This window comes from Gymnoscopelus braueri (assembly GCF_963280865.1).
Source record: "Gymnoscopelus braueri genome assembly, chromosome: 19".
In the NCBI taxonomy this organism is placed as follows: domain Eukaryota; kingdom Metazoa; phylum Chordata; class Actinopteri; order Myctophiformes; family Myctophidae; genus Gymnoscopelus; species Gymnoscopelus braueri.
The window spans coordinates 44,134,185-44,161,005 of NC_137621.1; the positions used below are offsets into that span (position 1 = coordinate 44,134,185).

Below are 26,821 nucleotides of genomic sequence, written 5' to 3' on the forward strand. Positions count from 1 at the left end.
GTCAATGCAGGCGACCTTGACCCTGACCCTGGGACACAGCAGGATGCTGTACAGAACACAGCACGAGAGCAGCGTGGAGGTAAAATAAATGTTAGTTAATACATCTATAGATGTTAAGCAAGAGTGGTGTCTGGATAAGTGTCTATACTCTTATTCTGAAAACAATTTCAAGCTGACATGAATTGTGAATGCTGCCAAATATTTTCATATTGGCAGGCAAACGTGATGTGAGAGTTTACACAAAAATGAAAAAAATGTCAACTAGTACTGTACAGTATGTAATTTATATAGTGATGTTCAAATCACTTGACTTGTGCTGCAATTAATGTTTGCTTCATAATGCTCCCACACCAAAGGGACAGTGGGTTTATTATTTATTTTACTGAAGGAATGTATCGTTAAACGACCAACCAATCAGAATAGAATTCAGCCATTGTTCACGTAAACTGTTTGTCATCTAAAGTCAAGTGAGGAGAGCTGAAAGCAACACTGTGAGTGAGGCGGGGCTGCTTCATGTGGGGGGGGGTGTGTGTGTGTGTGTGTGTGTGTGTGTGTGTGTGTGTGTGTGTGTGTGTGTGTGTGTGTGTGTGTGTGTGTGTGTGGCGCATTTAGAAATGTGTCGATGTGTGTCCCTGAGCAAGACTCTTAACCCCAATAGCTCCCCGAGCCGTAGAATGGCCCTCACTGCTCCTGCTCCTATAAGATGGGTAAATGCAGAGGACAAATTGCACGTATGTGCAAATATACAATGAAAAGAAAAAAACACCCCAAAGAGTCGGCAATATTCTATTCTATTAATGTTATGCTCACTATTAGTTAAAATGTTGTCTTCACTATTCATTCATTCTTATTGTCTCCGCCGTAGTTGTCTCCGCCGTAGGTGGAGAATATGTTTTCGCTTCGTCCCGCCGTGTGTGAGCAAACATTGTTAGCCAAGCTAACATTGGGCAAGCTCCACGTGACACGTGTCAATTTGTTGACACCAATGCCTCTGATTGGCTAGAGGGACGCGTGACGAAATAAAATTCTATAAATAGGTGTGTCACTTCAAAAAGTTATTACTTTTTGAAGTGAGGTAAAACAGGATCAATCAGACTTGATTGGAACAGTACCTTCAGTAAGTCCAAATCACCCGTCTGTGCGTGTGTGTGTCCCTCTGAGAACACCTAACATTGGTCAAGCAAAGGCGCAGAAGGCCAAAGCTAAGAAAGCATACTCATCTACAATTGTAACACAGAAGAGGACTAGAGTTGAAATGATCCCACAACAAAGCCGAAGTCTTAATACGTGTCAATATGTTGACATCAATGTCTCTGATTGGCTAGAGGGACGCATGACGAAATAAAATCCTATAAATAGGTGTGTCACTTCAAAAAGCAGTTTACATATCTCTACATATCTTTACTGTATCTCATTAGTTATTGCTATGATAATATAATTGCTATAGTCTGCTGGCGGAGACTTGTGCTCCGAGGAGCACATTTTCTAGTTATTATTATTATTATTATTAGTAGTAGTAGTAGTAGTAGTGGTAGTAGTAGTAGTAGTGGTAGTAGTAGTAGTAGTAGTAGTAGTAGTAGTAGTAGTAGTAGTAGTAGTAGTAGTATTACTATGAAGGTGCCCTCTGGGTGAAAAGCCTTGTTCCCAGGCTTTTCTCATCTCACGAGGAGAAAAGCCTGGTAATGAGCTAAGGCAGAACGTGTCTGTCATTTCCATAACGTGGGCAAGATTTTCACACGTCAAGTCAATGGTGCTGAAAACATGCATTACTTGTTATCTGACATAAAGCATCATAACTTGTTAAAAGGTGTAACCTATTTTAAGCTTTAAAGGAGCTACACCATGAATTTAAAAAAAAGATTTGATATTTAATATGGTGTATGTCCCTCAAACCTTTTTCAAAAGGTTTGAGCCTAAATCATCACTCAGATATACTCATCCCAAGTCAATTGTCTCTGGCTTATACAGCACTTTCAGCTGCAATACCAGAACGTCCTATTGTGCAGGGGGGGGCTACTGAGCAATTCTGTCTGTTAATACAAAAAAATATTTAAAAAAATTATTTAAAAAAAAAAAAAAAAAGGAAAAATTCTGCATAAAAAGAAGCATCTAAGAAAAATACAAAATCGGAAAAAAAACACTTTGAACATTTTTGAACAATTCCACCAAGTGTTTGAGGTGCCTGTTTCACCCACTTCCGGGGGGCGGAGCCAAAATCCGAGCCCGAAGTATTTGTTCGTAGACCCCCACTTAGGGGGGGTAGAAAAAGTTTCGGAGCGATTCGGGCACTTTTCATTTAACATTGGGTTTGCCATCATTAATGTTTGTGACATCATAAACATTTCCATTCTGAGATCGCCTGTTCAGACACGCCCATTCTGGAAATCCATGAAATGAGAAGGAATGACTGAATTTAAAAAAAAAAACATTTTTTTGGGTACAAGAGACACTGGGGACCCCAAAAAATACAAAAAAACAAGAAAAAAGTGATTTTCATGGTGTAGACCCTTTAAACGCTCTGAAGTAACCTCATAGTTTCATCGTCTGTTTTTCAGGCTCTGATAAGTCAAAGAACAACCTTTACAGAGCTGCTGCAATGTGTCTGGGGCTGCTGTGTCTTCTCCTATCGGTTGCCATCATTGTCCTGGTCATACACTGTGAGTATCACTCTACAGTATGAACCGTATCTTTACATGTCATTTACAGTATATCTGTTTCCCCCAAAACAGGATACTTTGTCTAACTGTCAGTGTCAAAGGAAAATGTACTATCAGAGCAAAGTTGTATGTAAAGCTCATCAATTTGTTGATTCTCCTTTTTGCAGTTTCTGAATTGATTAAAAAGAAAAACAACCTGGTCGAAGACATAGAGTCCAGATATAACAACATAACTAAAGATCAAGATGAGTAGAAGAGGATTATTTGTGGTCAGTGAGACATCAGTTTTTTTTTTTCATTGTTATTACACAATTTATTATTAATCTGAGAAAAATTAAGTAAAGAAAAAACAGTTGCTAACTTTATGCTTTTGTTGTTAGAATTATCTGGATGGAAGACATTTGGCAGAGGTTGTTATTATATCTCTACTGAAAAGAAAACCTGGGATGATAGCAGACAATACTGTAGAGGCAAACAATCAGACCTGATGGTCATTAACAGCAAAGAAAAACAGGTATGGTGTGTGTGCTCGCACGCGTGTATGTGTGCTTATATGTTCGTGTGGTCAGTGTATGTTTGCGTTTGTGTGATAGTATTCATACTCGTGCTAGTATTGTAGTTTGTACTCCAGTAACCAGCAGCTTTTATTATGTCCAGGACTTGGTTATCAGTTTTAACAAGTCAGTGTGGCTGGGTTTGAAGAAGGAAGAAGGAAACCTGAAATGGGTAGATGGCACAACACTGACCACACCAACGTAAGACTTTACCTTAATTTTCTTTTCTTCTTAATTTCAAATAACGTTTTAATTACATTTTACATATTTCATCTTCACTACTTTTTTTGTAAATGGTATTACATATTGTAATAAAATACAAACTACACTGTCACTAAGACAATTTAGCCTGTCGTCTATTTAAATATTCAGTGGATTTGTATCTAATATCTAGAATATACTATAATTTGAGGTCATGGTTAAAGATACATTTTATGTTGAAAACACATCCTTGTAAGGCTATTGTAATGAATTAATTGCTCCTACTTCTACAGGTACTGGGGCCCTGGTGAGCCTAATGACACTGGAAATTGTGTTGTGGCTGATGGTTCTATAACACCTACAGGATAGTACGACAGATATTGTTCTGGAGAATTTAATCATTGGATCTGCATGTGAAAGAGTTCTGTAGTGAAACCATCATTTCCACAACGTACAGTATTAGTTAACAGGTGTGTTGGTACAGCTACACGATGGCTGTGTTTACCTGTGATAGCTTATGTGTTTGCTTTTGTTTGTCTGCCTTGTATTTTTCTACCCAGTAGGCACTGTAGACGTTGCATTACAATTGATATTCTTTCATGTTTTCATTATTTAGTTAAAGGGGAGCCTAGTGTATATAGTGTGACTGTGAATAACATGGATCTGATCTGTTCCATTTTAAAAGCATGTTCATATAGTTCAGGGGTCCAGATGTAATGATGTCCACAGTGATGTGATGTGGTTGTGGGATGTGTGTTGGTTGTATGCTACTTTGTTGTGGGTACTTAAAGATCAAATGAAATAAAAATAAATGTTTAGGTTTTTTTATTACATACTGTATGTCTTGTAATGCACTGGTTCTCAAAGTGGGGTCCGGGGACCCCCAGGGGTCCTTGGGAGGGTTCCAGCGGGTCCCCAGAAAAAGTAGTTAACATAGCATCACAATCATTTTAACCACTTTATCCATTTATAATTTGGCTATTCAAAAATAGCAGATCTACAAGGTCACTTGTACATCTGCTATTTTAGATTATTTATTTTTTTATATCAAAAAATGTTTGGAAAATGTTTCATTTTTCGTTTTTTAACCCTTAATCTTCTCTTCTGGGCGTCCCTGCCACAAAACATTTTCAGATGGGGGTCCGAGGCCAAATACATATTAATTTAGGGGTCCTTGACTTTTGAGAACCTGTATTTGATGTCCTGTATTTGAGTCCACCTAAAGTCCACCTATTTTCTGTGAAAGCTCTCCCAATGCAGAACCCATGTGGTATGCCTAACCACTCATCTATCCGGTCATCCAAGAATATAATTTATCCTAATCAAGCTCATGATCATAACTGTGTTGATCTGACATCATAAAGAGCTGTCAATATTTATCTACCAATATTTAAAAAGAAATAAATATAATTATTTATGTAGGGGACAACCCATTATGATCACATACTGTAACGGAAAGCAATCTTTTGATCTGAAACGTTGCACTTATATTTGACTGACTTTAGAAAAGCTAAACACTAGGTATACTACTGGCCTACTATTAGGCCAGGCCAACAGTATGAGATAGGGTCACAATGTGCATCCAATATATTAGGACTAAACCGCATGAAGCCTAGCGTCGTCCCTATTCTGAGGGTGAACTTCCAGTGAAAATAGCAGATCTACAAGCTCACAATGTGTCAGATATAGATATAGGCTTTAAGTGGTTAATCAAACTAATCGATTTAAAGGTGCAGTATTTATATTTTTGGGGTTATAATAAGTGTTAAATAGTTCTATATTCTGATAGTGATCATTGCAATAGAGTTTTTATTCAGTAACTGGGGATCCCCGTCTCTCCAGCTCTTTAGTAAAAAGAAAATGCATTTTCAGGCCTGGAATACCAATTTTATCCAATCAGGAGAGAAAACTCATACAGGATACACGATAAATAACTTCAGTGAAATTGGAAGTGAAATAAATGAGCAGAAAAAATAGAAACTGGAACACTATCAAATTGAAGCTGATAAATGGGTACTCTCTCCTGATCCGAAAATGTATTTTCTAAAGAGCTGGAGAGACGGGGAGACCCCTGTTACTGAACAAACACTCTATACAGTAGCAATGATTACAATCAGAATATAGAGCTTTAACTCTCAAAGAGTTAATATTTGTAATATTTATTTTGCACATTTCTTCTGAATTAGCAAATGTTTTCGACCCTTCAAAGCGGATGACAGATTCTACAGTATGTGCAAATGTGAGAGACGGCAAATGTACTGTAGCAAATACCCTAACAACAAGATGCCCTAGGTATTTCTAGTAGGCAGGGGGTCTTTATCTGTTTGCAAAGCAATGGCTGGGGCTGTTTTTTTTTTTTATCCTCAAAGCTTTGCAACTTGCTAGTTGCATAAAACCCTCTGTTGATTTCATTTTCCACTTCAGGTTAAAAACTACAGCAGATGGCAGGATAACACTGACCTTATAGTACACAGTGATGTAAACAACACAGCTGCAGCTAATGAAATTAATAATGGGTGTGTTCGATTTTAGGTGTGTTGATACTAATACTGGGTCAATACTAATCTATCGTGCTTGCACGTTGTTGGGCACACCTATGAAAATCTAACACACCCATTATTAATTTGTTTGGCGCTGTGTGTTGCTTTCTAGTCTGCCATGTTTTTAATCTGAAATGGAAAATAAACTACAGAATCAGCCTAGGGTTTCATGGCCCTTTCGTTCAACTGTTTACATTATTTGGTTTCAAGACGTTTGCTTCACAAGGTCCAATTGGACATGTTTATTTCCAGTAGTCTGGATAATGGTTCTATCAACATTAATTAATGGGACATTAGGTATGAAGGTATCATGAAATGGCATAATAATGCCTCTGCAGGTGCTGCTGGCTTCCCACAGGCCAGGAGTGGCATCTGCAAGTGCCATTGGCATCATACTGGTATCATGCAGCCAAGTGTCTGCTGATGCCACTCCTGGCATAATATGGCACCAGTGTCACCCACCTGCAGTTGCCACTCCTGGTCTATGGGTGTCGGTGGCACCAAAGAGCACAGTCTGTTTGGAGGTAGTGCATTTTTGCTCAAAATCATTACCTATTTTGGGCATGTCATTATATTGTCAAAAAGGAAACGAAGGGAGAAAAAAAAGTTTTGTACTGCATATAGCGTGTGTGTCTGTGTGTCTGTGCACGCACATGTGGAGCCGTCTCAGCTTTTGTCAGATGTAAGGGGGCTTCCGAGGTCAGACCACATGATGCCTATTGCCTACCAGAGCTAAGCTGTAGCAGTCATGCCAGGCAGGGGAGAACTGCCTTAAGGGAGGAGTGTGAGAGTTTTGTTTTTGACGGTCAGATGCTGAGAGTCTGCAGTGACCTGCAGAAACAGAAAGAGGTGACAGAGAGAAACACAGACAACAGGCTTAAAAAAAAAGGCTGTTCCTCAAATCTTTTTCATTTCAAGGACCCCCAGTTTGATATGCATTAGGCCCCTGTGGGACCTCACTGTTAATTTAACTCTTGAGAGTACACACTGAGTTACATACCCACAAGGGTCCATTTGGTTCCTAACTATCAGTCATTAAAGCGGACCAGAGAACCAGTAGGCTAAACAGTAAGTGAATTGGACTTCAACTGTCAGCTTGTACTGTAGATCGGCAATTTTGGCTGTTTTAGCACACCACCATATAGGTTTGAGTGGTTACTCATCAATTTAGCCAAGAATTCTTTTTTGAACAAACACCTGTTTCGGGATTATTTGATTAACCAAAACGGGCAGGATGAAGTCGGTCTATTCTTTCGATATTTCCGGTCATTTCCCAGCCCCACTTATCGCAGCTTCCTGGCCTCTCTCTCAGACTCCAGGAGAGACAGAACATCTCCCACTCTAACTGGGCCCTTCACGTTCCTGATGATGGAGCGGTTGCTGTCATCCATGAACTCTACTCGGACCTGTGTACACTGTCCCTGGGAACCAGTTCTTCCAATTATCTTAGTAACTCTTGCAAGCTTGATGGGTTGCACTCGGCTGGCGTCCATGTTGTCAGCTTGGACCGGAAAGGGCTCTGGTCTTAACTAGCCTGTGATGTCATGTCATCATGACGTATCTATGACATATGACTCCAAATTTAAACAAGGTTTCTTCCCCGTGTCCAGCCTCTAGCCCGTCCAACTGATGCCACCAGTTCTGTCCCTGTCCAGATAGGCCTGTCACAATTATTACATATCATCTCATCGCAATAATCTTCGTCATAAGCGTCAAATACATTATATGTCAGATGTTTTGGGAAAACTTGTGAAATGGGACATTCTGCATATTGAGTACTTTCTACTTTTGGTACTTTAAGTACATTTTGATGCCAATACTTTTGTACTTTTACTCAAGTAAATCTTGAATTTCTGACTTTTACTTGTCACAGAGTAGTTACAGTATTGATACTTTTACTTAAGTAAAAACATTTAGTACTTTTTCCACCACAGAGCCTATCTACAGTATACCTGATTATGAGACGCTGATCAGCTGCACTTCAGCTCGTTGGGTGTGTAGGTGGGCGTGTCACAACAACGTGTCTTTCGTCACGTAGAGTGGTGATGTACCGCTGTTGACGTCACTCCGCGGTCATGTGACGTTACCATGGTTCTTTTGTTGGCAAGGCCCTTTTGTTGACAAATTTGGCCGGCCGGCCCCATACAAAAGGCAGTGTCACACAAACAGAGAACACAATTCAAAACTTGAGTTACTATATACTAACTAGTATAGTAGTATCAAATCACACAGAGAGAGACACAGAGACAATTAATTGATAGACAAGAGGGAGAGATTGACAAACTCCCCAACCTTACAATTTACAAAAACAACAAACACACAGCAGCTGTACATCCATAATCCCCCCTCATGTTATGAACAGCAACTTCGCTAGAATGGAGCCAGCAACCACAGGACACAGTCTGAAGGTGGCCAGTCATTATAACAGTATACAGGAGAATGGACTGGCAGTTCGTAGCAACAGTAGGATCTTTCACTTGAGAAACTTTAACAACTGGATCAAGAGCGTCCTAATCAGTGACATACTGACAGAAGTGAGAAAGGCCACCAGCCAGGCCCAGAGCATCTCAGTGTTGGACCTGGGCTGTGGGAAAGGTGGTGATCTGCTCAAATGGCAGAAAGGACACATCGAACATCTGGTGTGTGCAGATATCGCAGAGGTTTCGATACAACAATGTGAGAGTCGTTACAAGGAGATGGAGAGGAGGAACCACAAGATCTTCGAAGCAAAGTTCATCCCTGCCGACTGCACCAAGGACATTTTGTCAGACGATGAAAAGTTGCGTGGCAGGCTGTATGACGTGTGCAGCTGTCAGTTTGCGTGCCATTATTCGTTTGAGTCCCATCGCCAGGCCGACACGATGCTGCGGAACGCCTGTGAGTCTCTCAGACCTGGAGGATTCTTTATGGGAACCACTCCGGACGCCTTCGAGCTGGTGAAGCGCTTGGAGTCGTCTGACGGTCTGGAGTTCGGCAACGAGGTGTACAGCGTTAGCTTCGAGCGCAAGGGGGTGTATCCCCTGTTTGGGTGTCAGTATCACTTCAAACTGGAGGGTGTGGTCGACATCCCCGAGTTCCTCGTCTACTTTCCTCATCTGGTAGAGATGGCCAAGAAGTACGGGATGAGTCTGCTCTACAAAAAGACGTTCTCAGAGTTCTTCGAGGAGAAGATCGCGGAGCGACAACACAGAGACCTATTGGTGAGAATGATGGGTCTGGAGTCCTACCCGTGTGAACGGAGCAGGTCTACAAAGACTGATGGACCAGGAGAATACGACCACGCCAAGCAACACTCACACACTGCTGGAGTCAGACTTCCTCTGGGAACGCTGAGCAAATCAGAGTGGGAGGCAACAAGTTTATACATGGTTTTTGCCTTTCAGAAGATGTCCTGACTTGACAGAGAGAGAAGAAAAGAAAGATAGAGAACTCGAGCTATCAACAAGAGAACAGAACTACTGATGGCAATGATGCAGAAGACAAGTTTCCAGCTGAATCAGACAAGACTTATATCACAGTACTGTACTGTACGATCGATTTGCCAGAAGAGCCTCACTACCTACACAGGTTTTATGACATGGAGGAGGTCGAGGTAAGAGAACATCCAGCCAGAGGACCCAAAGCCAGCCAGACAGCTGCCAACTTACAAGGAAGTACCAGTAACAAACAGATAATTAATTCTAAGCCTCCAGTACATCTCAGCCAGCAGCATGAAGAAACCTGATGGCGTGCTTGCCAGACATCAGTGACGTTGACGTAAATCACGTATTCCTTGACAAGGAAAGGCCCAATAAGTCGCCTCTGAAACAGGTGGGACCACAGTTATCTTACCAGGCTCATATTCCTCCACCTGTATGCCTGTACATAATAAAGGCCCAAGGTCAATGTGAAGAAGGCAAGGCAAAAAGAGGGGAGAGAGACAGGTGCAGGGATTCAGGTACAGACACCCACACCAAAGGTCCTTGTGAGGCATCGTGAGCTTGTAGATCGGCTATTTTCACAATATTTATCTACTGTACATATGTGGAACAGTCGCATTAAATGTAATGCCTCAACTCCTACATTCCAAGTGCGTATCAGGGTGGGGGCGTTCAAATATGATCATTTTATTTTGCGGGGTCCCCAGTTAAATTATGATCATTTTATTTTGGGGGGTCCCCAGTTCAAATATGATCATTTTATTTTGGGGGGTCCCCAGTTCAAATACAATTATTTTGGGGGGTCGCGGCCTGAAAAGGTTGAGAACCACTGGTGTAAGTTCAAAGTTGAAATAAAGCATAATTTAAAAATAAACCATACATTGGTAGTCTTGAATAGGAATATTCTTTAGAAAATGCATTTACAACGCTGTGATTCCTGGGATGTTGCGTCTTAATAATTAATATCTTAAAAGCTATGGAAAAGTGTTTCAGTACACATTTGGAAATGGAAGCATATATAGAATAATATTCTATATATGCTTCCATTTCCAAATGTGTATTATGTTGCCAGAACCTTGATAATTTTTTTTTACAAAAAATAAAGAAAATGCATTCACATGTTATGCTTTTCAAAAACATAACAGACATAATGGGAAGGATACATGTTTCCTTTTTCAGTTATGAATGTGCTACCCCCATAGAGTTATAATATATCGGCTGCCCAACCTTCACCTTCCTGCGAGACTACTTGGGGCAGACATGCATTAAGAGACAGCCCTAATTGCACTAATAAGGAAATTGCTTTGCGGGCCAACTAATTATGATCAATGATATATTGAAACATTAATTACATTTGACAATAATTATAGTTCTGCAATGTTATTATCACCTATTGTTTTGAATATTTTGTCCACACATCACAAATGTGAATTAAACTTTTCTGGTACTTTATTGACAGTGATATGCATGGCCGTGAAAGACACACAATTGGACGGCAAACCATGCAACAAATAATGCAGCATTAGAAATTTACACTTGTAAAACTTGTCATTAAAAACAGAACCCAAGACGCCACTGACAGAGTTCAAGTCAGTTGGACGATGGAATGCAAAGGGATTTTTGTATTAAAATGCCATTTATCCTGTAAAGTTAACTTTGTTAAAACGGTTAGTACTGCAATGACACCGTAGTGTAAAGTCAAGACATTCGTAAATGGTAAAATACTAGTCTACTACCCATTTAAACTGTTAGATGTTCAAAAACACATTCTTAATAAGCAGCATCACAGGGTCTCAATTTCAAGTAGGAAGCATAGTGGAGGGAAGTGTGATGTGTTGGTTATGTGATAATGTATTGTATGTGCAGTGGTGGACAGTAGAAGTGCATTTAAATGTATCTGTACTTTTCTTGAGCACATAAAGTGTCAACGTGTTGTGAGCTTGTAATCACTCACTCTTAATCATATATATTTTTTAATTATGAAAAAAAATGTTTTGGGAAAATGTCTAAATATTTATACAGCAATGCGTTGATACTGTATTAAAAAGAAAGTGTACTTTTGAATACTTAAGCAATTACTCCAGTACTTTAACTCACGCACAAATTTGACAGCAATTTTCATTTATCTATGCTTTCAATCAAGTACTGGGGTTGAGTACTTTGTCCACCACTGGTCATGTGATCTGTGTGGTCATGGTAAGATCAGCAGAGAAATAGTCACAAATAGTTGAACTTTTAAAGAACCATACCGCCGTCAATACTTCATTGTCTATTCAGAGCTTTGGCCAAATATTGTACAAATATCCCGTTACAGGCTTTATTCTCAGAGTTCAGGTTTGTAAACGTACATTTTCCTCTCTAGTTCTTAAAACGTTATCGACCTTAGAATTTTCTTTGTTTTATTTGCCATAAATGGCACCTTTCTCCAGGGACCATTTCCAGCTAGACTTTAAGCCAATCCTCAATTTAAAATGCATTCAAATGCAACGATACATAGCTTTGACCACTTAACCACTTAAACCCCAGCACCGTATTGTGGGGAAGGCAGATGGCAGATCGACAAGCTCACAACGAGCTTGTCGATCGGCCATTTTCAGCTAAAGCTTTCCCCACAATGACAGAAAACAGAAAATACACTAGTATAGAGCCCTGAGGAACTCCGCTCAACCATATGGGGTTAATAGGGACGGTAGGATTCATGTGGTTAAAATGCATTAAAAGCAATGAATAACATAAAAGTTGATTTTCATACCATACTGACATGAATGGAATTACAACAGCTTCCTCGAAAGTCAAACAAACTACGGTATGCTTTGTAAAATGGTCGGCAGTAATGTCAAGTATACCGTGAGTCGTATGGCTCTTTTTGACTACGAAGGGTAAAACCCAGAACCTTCCAGAACCGGTCAAGTTCTGAGATATTCTTTTTGGTTTTGTTTTGTTTCCATTGTAACCAGACCCGGGGGAGATGCGTCATATAAAAAAATAAATAATAATAAAGTAAATAGACGATTTACAAGCTCGCAAGTTCTACAAGTTCTCAGTTCTGGGTTCCCAAAACTCAGGGTTAAGTCCTGAGCAGGGCCCAAATTAGGTTCTGGGAGCCTTATCTGAAACAGAGAAATAAATAAATGGCATGGCACGGTTCTTAGTGCTTGTAGTCAAAAAGAGCCAATAGTCAAGAGGATACACATGCCAGATAGTCGTTATGGTCCTTTAAACACTTCCTCAGACATTAAATACATGTTCAATAGTAAAAATTAGTGCATTAAACAAAGACAAAACACTTGTTGTAAATGTACTTTGTCCCTTGTTGCGTAGCAGTGATAGGCAGAAAACACAGTGGCTTTTTTTTCTTCTTCTTTTTCCCCAGCTCAAAATGAATGCACTTAAACCCATGGGAAGGGGGGTGGGAGAGCGTACCTATGTTCCCTCAGTCCTGTGTCACCTCAACCTTAACCCCTATAACCCTAACCCCATCATAAAACCTAAACTCAACCCATATCCTAAAACAGTGGTTCTCAAACTTTTTAATTTCAAGGACCCTCAGTGAGATATGCATGAGGCCAAGTACCCCCCATTCTATACAATTTTCTATCTCTGGGACCCCAATCAACATTATGTATATGCTATGACATCCTAACTCTGAGAGTGTGCTAATGAACCAAATGGACCCGTGAGGGTCCATTTGGTTCCATTTGTACACTCCCAGAGTTACAGAAGCCATAACTCCTCAATGACCCCTGGGGGTCCCCGGACCCCACTTTGAGAACCACTGCCCTAAACCTATAACGTACGAGTGGGAGAGAATAAGAACACAGTGCAGGATTTTGTCTCTTATGTAAAACGTTTAGTCAGGCTACTCTGCCATCATTCAATAAGAAGAACCACTTAAAGGGGGACATGAAACCCTAGGAAAAAGGGTCTTCACTGGGGTTTGGTGGCGTGGTGTGGGACCATGGATTTTCAGGGGGGTTTGGCGAGTGTGGTGTCGGGGACCATGGATTTTCAGGGGGGGTTTGGCGAGTGTGGTGTCGGGGACCATGGATCTTCACGTAGGTTTGGTCGTGTCGTAGGAGCGGATCACATCAGACTGGGAAACGGCTCCATTTTCATCCTGAGAGAAGGCGTATCCGTCTGCACGACAAACAAAGACAGCGTGTTACAAATCATTCCACAACAACGCATATAGAGGCTGACTCCCATTCCAATGAAACCAGCCAATGACAACTATTGAAACACACTGTGTGACACAACGCAGACACTAGATGGACACTGAATTCTCTTTAAAAAAAAACATTACATTTCATCAAGAAACCTGCATAGATTGCCACAACCGTAGATTGACCCAACGTGCCAACAAGGTGGTAGAAGAGATAACTAGTAGTCTGGAATCCACACAACCAGGACCAGGACCAGTTAACAAGGTGGGAGGACAGAAAACTAGTGGATCCACACAACCATAGTTACAGTATAAGGTGAAAGGACAGAACAGTGGTAGTCTGGATCTGCAAGACCAGAGTTAAGAACCGGTCAACAAGATGGTAGAATAGAAAATACAAATGGGAGAGGAGTTGAGAACCACTACTATGACAAATACCAACAGCAGCTGAATCCATGGACTCCTACAGCACACACCATTATTAAACCTAGACACACAGGGGGTCTGTCTACCTACGTCACCATCTAACTGATCTTCACACACATAGGGGTTAAGGCTGCAACATACCCCGATCGAACAAAAACGTTTTTCGGTTTGGCAAGGGCTCAGCAGACGGAGAAGGTTCGGCAATGACAAAAGTGTTTTATACTGCCTCACAAGTGTGTGCTATCTCTCTCTGTTAATTAAATGCCATCTAGGTTGTGTTTGTTGCAATGACACAGACGAGACGAGTGCTACAGTAGACATTTTGACTGGTGTCCGGCTTTGATATTGTTTTCCATAAGATGGTTGGGTAGGCCATTTGACAGATGGCAGGTACGGAGGCTCAATACAAAAAGTGGAGCAACAAGATATAAAAAAGGTCGTGCAGAGAGAGATTATCCACAGCAAACATTTCATAACAGTACTATACTGCACGTATATGTTGCAGGGGAATAAAACAACATAAATCACGAGCGCATCTGTATGAGTATTCTTGTTTTGTTCTTACTGCCTAGTACCCCAGTGGTTCTCAAAGTGGGGTCCAGGGACCCCCAGGGGTCCTTGAAGGGGTTCCAGGGGGTCCCCAGCGAAATGTGTTAATACAGCATCACAATCATTTTAACCACTTTATCCATATTTTATACGTTGGCTATTCAAAAATAGCAGATATACAAGCTCACAGCGCGTCACTTCGTGCTGCGCTGTGAGCTTGGATATCTGCTATTTTTGAACATTTGAAAAAAAAAAAACTCTTCTGGGGGTCTCACTGGCACAAAACCTTTTCAGATGGGGGTCCGCGGCCAAACACATTTCAATTTTGGGGTCCTTGACATGAAGAAGTTTGAGAACCACTGGCCTACCCTATCGGAACAAAAGTTGGGAAGTCGGTTGGAGTATGCTGCAGCCTTAAGTCTACCTACTGTCACCATCTCCTGTAAAAACTGACCTTCAGACTGGGAATGACAGAGTCATACCTTGCATGCCTGTCAGCGGACGGGGAAAATAATGGCATTGTGGGTAAATGCAGTCACACAGTATTCACTTATTGGGCAAAGCAGCTGGGAATGAAGTGCATGTGATGGTTTGATGGTTCTGATAGATTAAAAGCACCATGAATGACCATCACAGCTATGTGTGTGTGTGTGTGTGTGTGTGTGTGTGTGTGTGTGTGTGTGTGTGTGTGTGTGTGTGTGTGTGTGTGTGTGTGTGTGTGTGTGTGTGTGTGTGTGTGTGTGTGCGCGCGCATGCGTGCGTGCGTGTATTGCTATACTTGTAGTATTCTGGTAGAATTTGAGAAATAGACATGTGAGGACAATTAGGAAAATATTCAGGTTGGGTTAGGATTAGGCCTTTAGAGGTTAGGTTTATGGGTTGGGGTTAGAGTTATGCCTGATTTATACGGTACACAACTAAGTACCGTATATCTCAGGCTTTAGGATTAGGGTTAAAATGGCAACAACAAAAAAAAGAAAGTCAAAATTGTTCTAAAAATTCTAAAATGTTGATGTCCTTACTAGTATTGTAATACAAGTGTGTGTGTGTGTGTGTGTGTGTGTGTGTGTGTGTGTGTGTGTGTGTGTGTGTGTGTGTGTGTGTGTGTGTGTGTGTGTGTGTGTGACTCACGCAGCATGTTTTGTTGGATGTTCTCTGTGTGACAGGAAGTGTCAGACGTTCTTCTAAAAGCATTCTTCAGACGCAGTGCTCGTTCCGTCAGGCTGTCAACACGACACAGACAAGACAAGACCAGACGGAGTTAAACTGTCCTAAATGGGACCGCATGACCACACGAGAAATACAGACATATACGGGTGGAAAGAGGAACACAACATCCTGTTTCTTGCCTTAAACATTACTACAGCCCAACCGATGGCAGATATTTGGGTCTGATACCAATCATCTAGACCACTGGTTATTAGGCTACCCATGTTTTGACTTGGGAATTAGTTTCTATTTCAGAACATTTAACTTATAAGCAAAATAATAAATAAACAAATATCTGTTTTGATAGATAAAGAATAAACTGAACTTTATTTAGTTTAACTTCTTTTAAACCATACAAACTCATAACGTATCGCATTGCGACGCCGACATGTTTTGAGATTGTAGATCTGCTAAAATGTTAGAAAACTTTAGACAATGTTTGGCTATCATGACATGTCCAAAATAGGGACGCCAGGATGAAAGTCCTAAAAAATCCGGACACATCGGTTGCATTATTGCCGAAGCCGATACCGATATATACAGTATATGGGTCGGGCTCTACCTGTGTGTGCGCGATCCATTTAGTTTGTCATCAAATAAAATTTTCTGTCTCAAACAGACAAACATTTTTCTGTGATGTGTTTCCAAAACTATGTTATTGCAGTACTTACTACGTTTAGAATGTCCTCAGGTAAAAAAAAACTCTACTAAATTACAGATAACAAGAGCATTCTAAATGAATTACTTGCAGATATCTCTCCTGTGTTCCATAACTTATTGTACTACTTACTTTGTCATGCTCTTTTAGCTTCAACTGTATTGTTGTTTCTGTTTGCTAACTTTGTACCTTTTTAACATTATTTTATTTGCTGTTTTTATCTGAAGCACTTTGGATACATTTTATGTACGAAAGATTCTATTCAAATAAAGTTATTATTATCATTATTACTATTATGATGATTAAATTATTATTATTATTGTTGTTAATATCGTCTCTGTCGGGTGGAAACTTCATTATGTCCCTAAACAATTGCAAAAGTAGCAGAACTACAAGCCCAAAACACGTCGCTTCGCGCCAAGTTTCGAGCTTGCGGATCAGCTACTTTTGATGCTTTAGTGTGACGCTGTAGTATGATCAAGTAGGGTGTTAATTTACAAAAAATATATATGAAAAAATAGAATATGGAGATAAGAGGTTTCTGCCCGACAGCAACGACATAATAAATTAAATCAAACCACAGCTGTGTATTATATGTGCTGGTTTGAGCCTGTAAGTCACCTTTTGCTGAGCACCACAGTTCCTGGGTCCTGAGAGCTGGCCTCCAGTTCCTGTACCTCATCCAGTAGTGTCTTCCACACGGCCCTCCTCACCCTGGTAGGAAGAGAGACCAAAAAAAAACATTCAGCCACCTCGAGACGATAGCAGATCTAATAATAATAATAATACATTTTATTTATAACGCACTTTACATTTTTGCAAATCTCAAAGTGCTACAGGGTTTAAAAACATGGCATAAAAACAACAAAGGCAACCAAACAATTACATGGGACCCAACTAGGCTAAAGAGCCACACTAGGTAAAATCAGGGCATAGAGGAGAAAAGAAAGGCCCAAGATAATTAAGAAAACAATTGTTAAAAAGTTAGGTTTTTAGTCAATTTTTAAAAGCATCGGTGGAGTACAAGCTCTACAAGATTCACACAAAGATTTGGAGACCCCCTTTAGTAACTGAGGACCGCTAGGGGTCCTGAACCCCCTGTTGAAGACCCCTGATTTAGAGTATTTAGACAGTATTGAGAGTATTCAGTGAGAGAGTATTTAGAGAGTATTTAGCTCACACAGAGAAGAGCACGTCCAGTAGCAGAGATGTGATGGGGATGAGGAGCAGAGTCATCCAGAACACGCCACAAGTGTACATCACCCCGGCCTGGAACACAAACCATACAATAATACATTCATCTGATTTGATCATTACATTTTTGACATCGAAAAACCAGTACAACAAATAGTGAACTTGTACATTACTCTATTTGTTTAGTTTTTTAAGTTAAAAGTGAGCAAAGAAAATTTGTTTATATGTGGCCACACAGAAACAGAGATTTTATAAACAGGATATTAAAAAGACGCACATAAATGGCATTGGTATGGATGTTGTGTATTTCAGTGGTTCTCAAAGTGGGGTCCGGGGACCCCCCAGGGGTCCTTGAAGGGGGTTCCAGGGGGACCCCAGCAAAATCTGTTAATACAGCATCATAATCGTTTTAACTCCTTTATTCATATTTATACTCAAAAGATATACAAGCTTGTACATCTTCTCTTCTGCGTGTCCCTGGCACAAAACATCTTCAGATGGGGGTCAGCGGCCAAATATGTATCAATGTGGGCCTGTGGGGGTTCCTTGGCACGAAAAATAACTACGGATGTATTTGGTAGTATCTCATATGGTTGGTATGGATGTTGTGTACAGTGTGTGTACTGTACCTCTCCAGGCATGTCGGGTGCAATAGGGACGGTCGGCCACAGGTTGGAGTAGAGCCAGAAGAAGAGCAGCCAGAGACCCACGCTGCCCCATAGAGAGATGTGGCTGAACTGTGGACACACACACACACACACACACACACACACACACACACACACACACACACACACACACACACACACACACACACACACACACACACACACACACACACACACACACACACACACACACACACACACACACACACACACACACACACACACGTTATACAGTTTGAAATTGGAGTATTCTTGTTTTTATTTGTTTGTTGTAATGGCCCACTTGAAAAAGAGATTGAATCTCAATGTGCTTTTACCCTGGTTAAATAAAGGATAAATACAAAATAATAATAACACACATACTGTACCCAACACACAAACACAGATTTTTTAAGTAACACCGACAATGACTACTTGACCAGGCGGTCATCCTAACTCACCACGGTCCATGATGACATCTCCAGGCCAGCTTTCAGACACACAGTGACCACCACACACTGCAGGGAGGGAAAGAGTCACACAACATGAACCCTGGTGACACTATTTTGGGCATGTCATCATACTGTAGGCGGAAATGATCACGTCTAGGCCTATACTGTATGCTTAATTACGCCAGTGTCACGCATAGGTCTGTCACAATTATGAAATTCTACTTGACAATTAATTGTTAACCAAATAATTGCGATTAATGATTTAATTGTGTTTTGTGTTTGTCGCTGAACATTGGAACATTATGAATAGTAGATCTGTAGATCTGCTATTTTTGAAAATGTTTGAAAATATATGAACATCTTTAACATGGAAATGATGACGATTATTAAAGAAAATGCGATAATCTCTATAACAATAACAATATAAATAATTGCGATTAGGTCATTATGTAATAACCCACCTACAAGCTCTACTGTGACTTTGTGAGCTTGTAGGTGGGCTATTTACACAGAGCATTATACTACAATGTATAAATCAGGCTCAAGTGATTCATTAATGAAACTAGTGTATAATGTCTAGGCTGAATGCATGCATTTAACCGTACCACAATTCCACAAAGCCTGCAAACATATTTACCCCCAAATGTTTTTTTTGTATAACATACTGTAGTGTACTTACTGTATAAACCATGTTCCCTAGCAGGAGGTAATCTGACGTCCTTCCATTCCATGACACTGTGTCTGCAACACAGAAATAATTCTCTCAGTTCAGTTTGACCCAAACATGGTTTATGGCATTCTGTATCAGGTGCTTTTACATAGACCTTAATGCTACATGTGTAATGTTACATTAAGAATGCACAGCAAAACTGAGTTCAAAGCCAAGAAAAGGTGACAAAACTGTAAGATTATTAGAGGGTGGATACCCCGTCTCCCTCTCAACTGTCCTACTGTCTCCCACTCAGCTGTGCTACTGTCTGTCTCTCCTACACTGTCTCCCTCTCAGCTGTCCTACTGTCTGTCTCTCCTACACTGTCTCCCTCTCAGCTGTCCTACTGTCTGTCTCTCCTACACTGTCTCCCTCTCAGCTGCCCTACTGTCTGTCTCTCCTACCCTGTCTCCCTCTCAGCTGTACTACTGTCTGTCTCTCCTACACTGTCTCCCTCTCAGCTGCCGTACTGTCTGTCTCTCACAGCTGTCCTACTGCATGTCTCTCCTACACTGTCTCTCTCTCAGCTGTCCTTCTGTCTGTCTCTCCTACACCGTCTCCCTCTCAGCTGCCCTACTGTCTGTCTCTCCTACCCTGTCTCCCTCTCAGCTGTCCTACTGTCTGTCTCTCCTACACTGTCTCCCTCTTAGCTGTCCTGCTGTCTGTCTCTCACAGCTGTCCTACTGCATGTCTCTCTCATCTGCCCTACTGTCTGCCTCTCCTACATTGTCTGTCTGTCTGTCTGTCTGTCTGTCTGTCTCTCTCTTAACTGTCCTAGACGGCTACAGTCTCAAAGACACTGGCAACAGACTGCTAAAAATCTTCTTTCTCCGTACAATCAGGCACATGAACAATCTGACAAAACAGAACAAAAACAAACCAGGACAAAAGAAAACGTTAAAGCCCCCATCCCTCACACCTCCTCCCTCTCCTGTCCTTTTCTTGCACTTTAATATGCTTGAACTGTTCCTGCCTAAACTGCTGTATATAGAAGATAGTGTGAAGTTGTTTACATAACGTAATGTGGCAGCTACTGAAAAAATGCTGTTGGTGTATATAATATACCAAGTATGAAAAATAATACGTTTTCATTATTATTGTTATTATTATTACTTATGCTGCTGCATTGTCTGAGGGAAGCCGAACAAAAATACCTTTTACTCTTATGTACCTGTACACAAGATGTAACAATAAAGCACAACATTGAACCTTAATCTTTACAATTAGGCCTAATGTCTTATAACTTATATATAATAAAACAGGAACAAAAACATAGTCATCATGCACAGTCAGTCCTATCCATAGAGTGGCTATGAATTCACCGAGCTCATTGCTGAGGAAATGCTCACCACAGCAGAGTGGTGAGCATTTCCTGTGACATTTGCTCACAATGTGATGTTTGCGCCATTATGTCAAACCTCCTTCAAGCAGTTAAGGAGGGGCTGTCATGCAGGCACAAGCACACACACATTGTGCCAACAAGTGCCCAGGCGCCTGCCCGATTGCAGTCACAGGAGAAAGTGCCCTTTTTATGCTACATATTTGATCCACTATACCAGTGGTTCTCAACCTGTGGCTCGGGACCCCCAGGGGGATCCCCACATGATTTTGGGGGGGCCCCAGATGACCGTGAAGTGACAATTTAAGGACTTTTAAGACCTTTTTAATGCATGAAAAAAAAGGGGGGGGGAGAAAGAAAGAAAAGAAAAAAATAACATAACTGCATCAAAAGTAATCAACAAACTATACAATAAAAACAATTGTCAAACATTGGCCAAATTGTCAGTTAATATAAGACAGAGGCAAAAAAATAGCTGATCTACAAGTTGCAGGTAGGTCCCCAGTTCAAATATGATTATTTTGGGGGGTCGCGGCCTGAAAAGGTTGAGAAATGAGAACCACTGCATTATACCACCTGCTCTCATTCAATACAAACACTGTAGGTTAGGTCATTCAGTTTCCCCCTCCTGATAAGTCTGGTTTAAGCAACAAACAAGGGAAATTACATCAATTCAAAAGTCTTCAGAGTATGATGGGTGTCGACACATGCTATCAGAATGTACATCTATGTCATGCACGTCACTCTTGACGTGCATCTATCTCATGCACGGTTTCCGCTTGTAGAGTGTTTAGCCCTCCTCTTTTGCGACTGCTGTTCTCCGACAATTAATACAATGAATGTAGTTTGAAAATGAACAAGAATGAGTGAGGACGTACACGTATACCATACCATACCAGACCTGACAAAGGTGAGATATGGCCGAGGAAAGAGGGAGCAGGACACGGAGGAGAGAGGAGAGAAGGAAGGCAGGGGAGAGTGGAAGGAGAGGACAGTAGATATCTATGTCAGTGCAAGCAACCTTGACCCTGGGACACAGCAGGATGCTGTACAGAATCAAGCACGAGCGCAGCGTGGAGGTAAAATAAATGTTTCAATGATTAGATCAACCCATTAAGACCTGAGGCCGATTCTAAAAATGTCTTGAATCCTAACAGTTTTCTGAAAAACCTATGTTACTAATGCTATATCAGGGGTGCTCAAACTTTTTCATGTCAAGGTCCCCCAAATTTATATGATTTTTGGCCACAGACCCCCATCTCAAAATATGTTATTCCAGGAATCCCCAGAAGCAAAGATTTGATTTTTTAATTTTTCTTTTAAAAAATATGTATATTAAAAGATTTGCACAAAATGTTCAACATTTTTCAAAAACATCAGATCTACAAGCTCATAGCGCGACACGAAGTGACTCGCTGAGCTTGTATATCTGCTATTTTTGAATAGCTAACCAATGTGCTATATATATATAGCTAAAATCTGAAATGACAGGTGATTTTCCGGTTTTAATGGGTTAATAATACATCTATAGATGTTACACAAGAGTGGTGTCTGGAGAAGTGTCTATACTCTAATTCTGAAAAACTATTTCAAGCTGACATGAATTGTGAATGCTGCCAAAAATGTATGTATGTAATTTATACAGTAATGTTCAAATCACTTGACTTGTGCTACAGTTAATGTTGCTTCATAATGCTTCCACACCAAAGGGACAGTGGGATTTATTTTACTGAAGGAACGTATAGTTGAATGACCAACCAATCAGAAATTCAGATTAGAATTCAGCCTTTGTTCACGTAAACACGAACCTCAACACAAAATGTGTTTGTCATCTAAAGTCAAGTGAGGAGAGCTGAAAGCAACACTGTGAGTGAGGCGGGGCTGCTACATGTGGGTAAATGAGTGTGTGTGTGTGTGTGTGTGTGTGTGTGTGTGTGGCGCATTTAGAAATGTGTTGATGTGTGTCCCTGAGCAAGACTCTTAACCCCAATAGCTCCCCGAGCCGTAGAATGGCCCTCACTGCTCCTAGTAGTTATGGGATGGGTAAATGAGGAAAAATTGCACGTATGTGCAAATAAATATACAATGAAAAGAAAAAACATCGGGAATATTCTATTGTATTAATGTTATGCTCACTATTAGTTAAAATGTTGTCTTCACTATTATTATTATTATTATTATTATTATTATTATTATTATTATTATTATTATTAGTAGTAGTAGTAGTATTACTAGGAAGGTGCCCTCTGGGTAAAAAGCCTCTTTCCCAGGCCTTTCTCATCTCACGAGGAGAAAAGCCTGGTAATGAGCTAAAGCAGAACGTGTCTGTCATTTCAATATGTGGGCAAGACTTTAACCCGTCAAGGCAATGGTGCTGAAAACATACATTACTTGTTATCTGACATAAAGCATCATAACTTGTTAAAAGGTGTTAACCTATTTTAAGCTTTAAATGCTCTGAAGTAACCTCATAGTTTCATTGTCTGTTGTTCAGGCTCTGATAAGTCAAAGAACAGGCTTTACAGAGCTGCTGCAATGTGTCTGGGGCTGCTGTGTCTTCTCCTATCGGTTGCTATCATTGTCCTGGTCATACACTGTGAGTATCACTCTATGCACAGCATCTTTACATGTTATATACCTGTTTCCCCCAAAACAGGATACTTTGTCTAACTGTCAAATGAAAATGTACTATCAGAACAAAGTTGTAAAAAAAGTAAAGCTCAACAATTTGTTGATTCTCCTTTTTGCAGTTTCTGACCTAACTAAAGAGCAAGATGAGTTGAAGAGGACTATTTGTGGTCAGTGAGACATCACAGTTTTTCTTCATTGTTATAACATGTTCATAATTTATTATTAATCTGAGCAAATTTAATGAAAGAAAAAACATTTTCTAACTTTATGCTTTTGTTGTTAGAATTATCTGGATGGAAGACATTTGGCAAAGTTTGTTATTACATCTCTACTGAAGAGAAAACCTGGGATGAAAGCAGACAATACTGTAAAGACAAACAATCAGACCTGATGTTCATAAAACGCAAAGAAAAACAGGTATGGTGTGTGTGTGTGTGTGTGTGTGTGTGTGTGTGTGTGTGTGTGTGTGTGTGTGTGTGTGTGTGTGTGTGTGTGTGTGTGTGTGTGTGTGTGTGTGTGTGTGTGTGCGCTCATGTGCGTGTATGTGTCCTTATATGTTCTTGTTGGTCAGTGTATGTTTGTGTTTGTGTATTGTAACCTAGCTATTGTAGTTTGTACTTCAGTAACCAGCAGCTTTTATTATCTTTTTATTATGTCCAGGACTTGGTTATCAGCTTTAACAAGTTGGTTTGGCTGGGTTTGAAGAAGGAAGGAGCAAACTGGAAATGGTTGGATGGAACTCCGACCACACCAACGTAAGACTTTACCTTAATCTTTTTCTTCTTCATTTCAATTAACGTTTTAATTACATTTTACATATTTCATCTTTACTACTTTTTTTCTAAATGGTATTAAATATTATAATAAAACACAAACTACACTGTCACTAAGACAATTATACCTGTCTATTTCAATATCCAGTGGATTTGTATCTAATATCTAGAATATACTGTAATTTGAGGTCATGATTAAAAATACATTTTATATTGAAAACCCATCCTTTTAAAGTTATTGTAATGAATTAAATGTTTCTACTTCTACAGGTACTGGGGCCCTCGTGAGCCTGATGGTAGGCCTAAGGATGGAGAAGATAGTCCCGAATGTGCCGTGTTAGTGGCTGATAATTCTAAAACTACTAAAGGATGGTACGACAGACCTTGTTCTCATAAGTATCATTGGATCTGTGAAAGAGTTCTGTAGTGAAATCATCCTTTCCACAATGTATTAGTTAACAGGCGTGTTGGTACAGCTACATGATGGCTGTGTTTACATGTGATACTTTATGTGTTTGCTTTGCTTTGTCTGCCTTGTATTTTTCTACCCAGTATGCACTGTAAACATTGTATTGTTTAGTTAAAGGTGAGCCTATATAGTGTGACTGTGAATAACATGGATCTGATCTGTTCCATTTTAAAATGTTCATATAGTTCAGGCCAGATGTAATGATGTCCACAGTGATGTGATCTGATTGTGGGTTGTGTGTTGGTTGTATGCTACTTTGCTGTGGGTACTTAAAGATCCCATGAAATCAAAATAAATGTTTAGGTTTGTTTATTTCATACTGTATGTCTTGTAGTGCATTGGTTCTCAAAGTGGACCAGGGGTCGTAATCATTTTAACCACTTTATCCATTTATACGTTGGCTATTTAAAAATAGCAGATCTACAAGCTCACAGTGCGTCACTTCGTGCCATGCTGCGAGCTTGTACATCTACTATTTTTAAAAAAAAGAAAAAAATCTCAAAAAAAGTTATTCATTTTTTAACACAAATCTTCTCTTTCGGGGCGTCCCTGGCACAAACCATTTTCAGATGGGGGTCCGTGGCCAAGTACAGTACATATTAATTTAGGGGTCCTTGACTTGAAAAAGTTTGAGTTGTAGTGAACTTGTTGAATGGCCTGTATTTGAGTCCACCCAAAAGCAAGTCCACGTCAAGACCAAGACAGTGTGGATAGGTGCAGCGGATACAGAGTATGGGAGTGACATGCAGCAAATTTGTCCGGCCAGACAGGAATTTCATCCCCGGCTCGCTGTAAGGCATTTAACCACTTAAACCCTATATGGTTGACCGGAGTCCCTCAGGGCTCTATACTTATGTATTTTCTGTTTTCTGTTAATGTGGGGAAAGCTTTTGCTGAAAATAGCCGATCGACAAGCTCGTGAGCTTATCGGATGCAGGGGTATGAGTGGTTAAACCCATGTGGTGCGCCTAACCACTCATCTATCCGGTCACAATATAATTTATCCTAATCGAGCTCATGATAATGTGCTGATCTGACATCATAATGAACGGTCAATATTTATCTGCCAATATTTTAAAATATGTTTTTTAAATTATTTATGTAAGATACAACCCATTATGATCACATACTGTAACGGAAAGCAATCTGTTACTGTTAGGCCAGGCCTACTGTATATATGAGATAGGCCTGGCCTACTATATAGTATAGTGACCGCAATATAAAGTTGATTATAAATATGGTTCCTTTCTTTTCCTTATGTAAAACGACTTTGGGTACTTATATTATATTATTATTACAATGTGCATCCAATATGTGTATGTATGTATGTATGTATGTATGTATGTATGTATGTATGTATGTATGTATGTATGTATGTATGTATGTATGTATGTATGTATGTATGTGTATACACACATATATATATATACATATATAGGACTACAGTATGGAACCATTTGGTTCCATTTGTAGGCGAGTTAAACTAGCACTCAGGACTTTACTGAGTGATCTGAAAACGTGTCAGCGAATTATTCCCATCAAACTATTCCTTGGTGATGCCTCATTCATACGGGTTGATGCATTTATGTCAGAGATAATGGCAGAGACAATGAAAAACACATTCCCATTCACAATGCTGAGTGTACCGTGCTTGAAGGCCAGCAGGGGGAGCCAGAAGAGAATGATGGAGTGGAGCAGGCCATTCAGACAGTGGGCCCCAAACACCTGCACAGAGGGAACACATGCATGGGTTTTAACCACATGAAGCCCAGTGTCCCTATTCTGAGGGTGAACATTCAGTGAAAAATAGCAGATCTACAAGCTCAGAATGCGTCCCAACATGACACATTGTGAGCTTGCAGATCTACTATTTTCAGTGAAGTAGAAAGCAGGATCCTGGACAATTTAATAAGTATATAGGGTTTAAGTGGTTAATCAAACAAATTGATTTAAAGGTGCATGAAGTGATATTGTCATTGTTAAAATAAGTGTTAAATAGCTCTATATTCTGATAGTGATGATCATTGCTATAGAGTATTTGTTCAGTAACAGGAGTCTCCCACCGGAGTACCCCAGGGGTCTATACTAGGCCCCCTACTTTTTCAATCTACACCAAATATCAGGCAAATAGACAAACAAGCTCACTGCTTTAAGGTCTGCTATTTTCAACAAATTTTGGATGCTAGGTACTGTATCATGAGGTGAATTATTGAGATCCAGTACGTTTCAGAT

The 26,821-nt window shown here is 40.2% G+C and overlaps 4 protein-coding genes across 4 annotated transcripts in view; 2 read left to right on the forward strand and 2 right to left on the reverse strand.

Moving 5' to 3' along the window:
• LOC308074550 (C-type lectin lectoxin-Phi2-like) overlaps nucleotides 1–24,859 on the forward strand; it is a 43,030-nt gene extending 18,171 nt beyond the window's left edge. The window contains exons 2-6 of the mRNA XM_080414034.1: nucleotides 23,211–23,312; nucleotides 23,467–23,514; nucleotides 23,631–23,764; nucleotides 24,008–24,102; nucleotides 24,391–24,859. Of these exons, the coding sequence (XP_080270160.1) occupies nucleotides 23,211–23,312; nucleotides 23,467–23,514; nucleotides 23,631–23,764; nucleotides 24,008–24,102; nucleotides 24,391–24,547 (536 nt within the window). The 3' untranslated portion in view covers nucleotides 24,548–24,859. The remainder of the gene's footprint in view (nucleotides 1–23,210; nucleotides 23,313–23,466; nucleotides 23,515–23,630; nucleotides 23,765–24,007; nucleotides 24,103–24,390) is intronic.
• LOC308075012 (small ribosomal subunit protein eS28-like) lies at nucleotides 7,236–7,445 on the reverse strand (the record flags this gene model as incomplete). Its single annotated transcript, XM_080414586.1, has 1 exon — nucleotides 7,236–7,445. The coding sequence occupies one exon, from the start codon at nucleotides 7,443–7,445 to the stop codon at nucleotides 7,236–7,238; it is 210 nt and encodes a 69-aa protein (XP_080270712.1).
• On the forward strand, nucleotides 8,328–9,347 carry LOC308074123 (mRNA cap guanine-N(7) methyltransferase-like; the record flags this gene model as incomplete). Its single annotated transcript, XM_080413455.1, has 1 exon — nucleotides 8,328–9,347. One exon carries the CDS (start codon nucleotides 8,328–8,330, stop codon nucleotides 9,345–9,347), a length of 1,020 nt encoding a protein of 339 aa, XP_080269581.1.
• LOC308074543 (phospholipid-transporting ATPase IA-like) overlaps nucleotides 11,031–26,821 on the reverse strand; it is a 50,435-nt gene continuing 34,644 nt past the window's right edge. The window contains exons 28-35 of the mRNA XM_080414026.1: nucleotides 26,236–26,314; nucleotides 19,348–19,409; nucleotides 18,678–18,734; nucleotides 18,199–18,306; nucleotides 17,556–17,644; nucleotides 16,997–17,089; nucleotides 15,640–15,731; nucleotides 11,031–13,508 (exon numbers count right to left, since the gene is read on the reverse strand). Of these exons, the coding sequence (XP_080270152.1) occupies nucleotides 13,423–13,508; nucleotides 15,640–15,731; nucleotides 16,997–17,089; nucleotides 17,556–17,644; nucleotides 18,199–18,306; nucleotides 18,678–18,734; nucleotides 19,348–19,409; nucleotides 26,236–26,314 (666 nt within the window). The 3' untranslated portion in view covers nucleotides 11,031–13,422. The remainder of the gene's footprint in view (nucleotides 13,509–15,639; nucleotides 15,732–16,996; nucleotides 17,090–17,555; nucleotides 17,645–18,198; nucleotides 18,307–18,677; nucleotides 18,735–19,347; nucleotides 19,410–26,235; nucleotides 26,315–26,821) is intronic.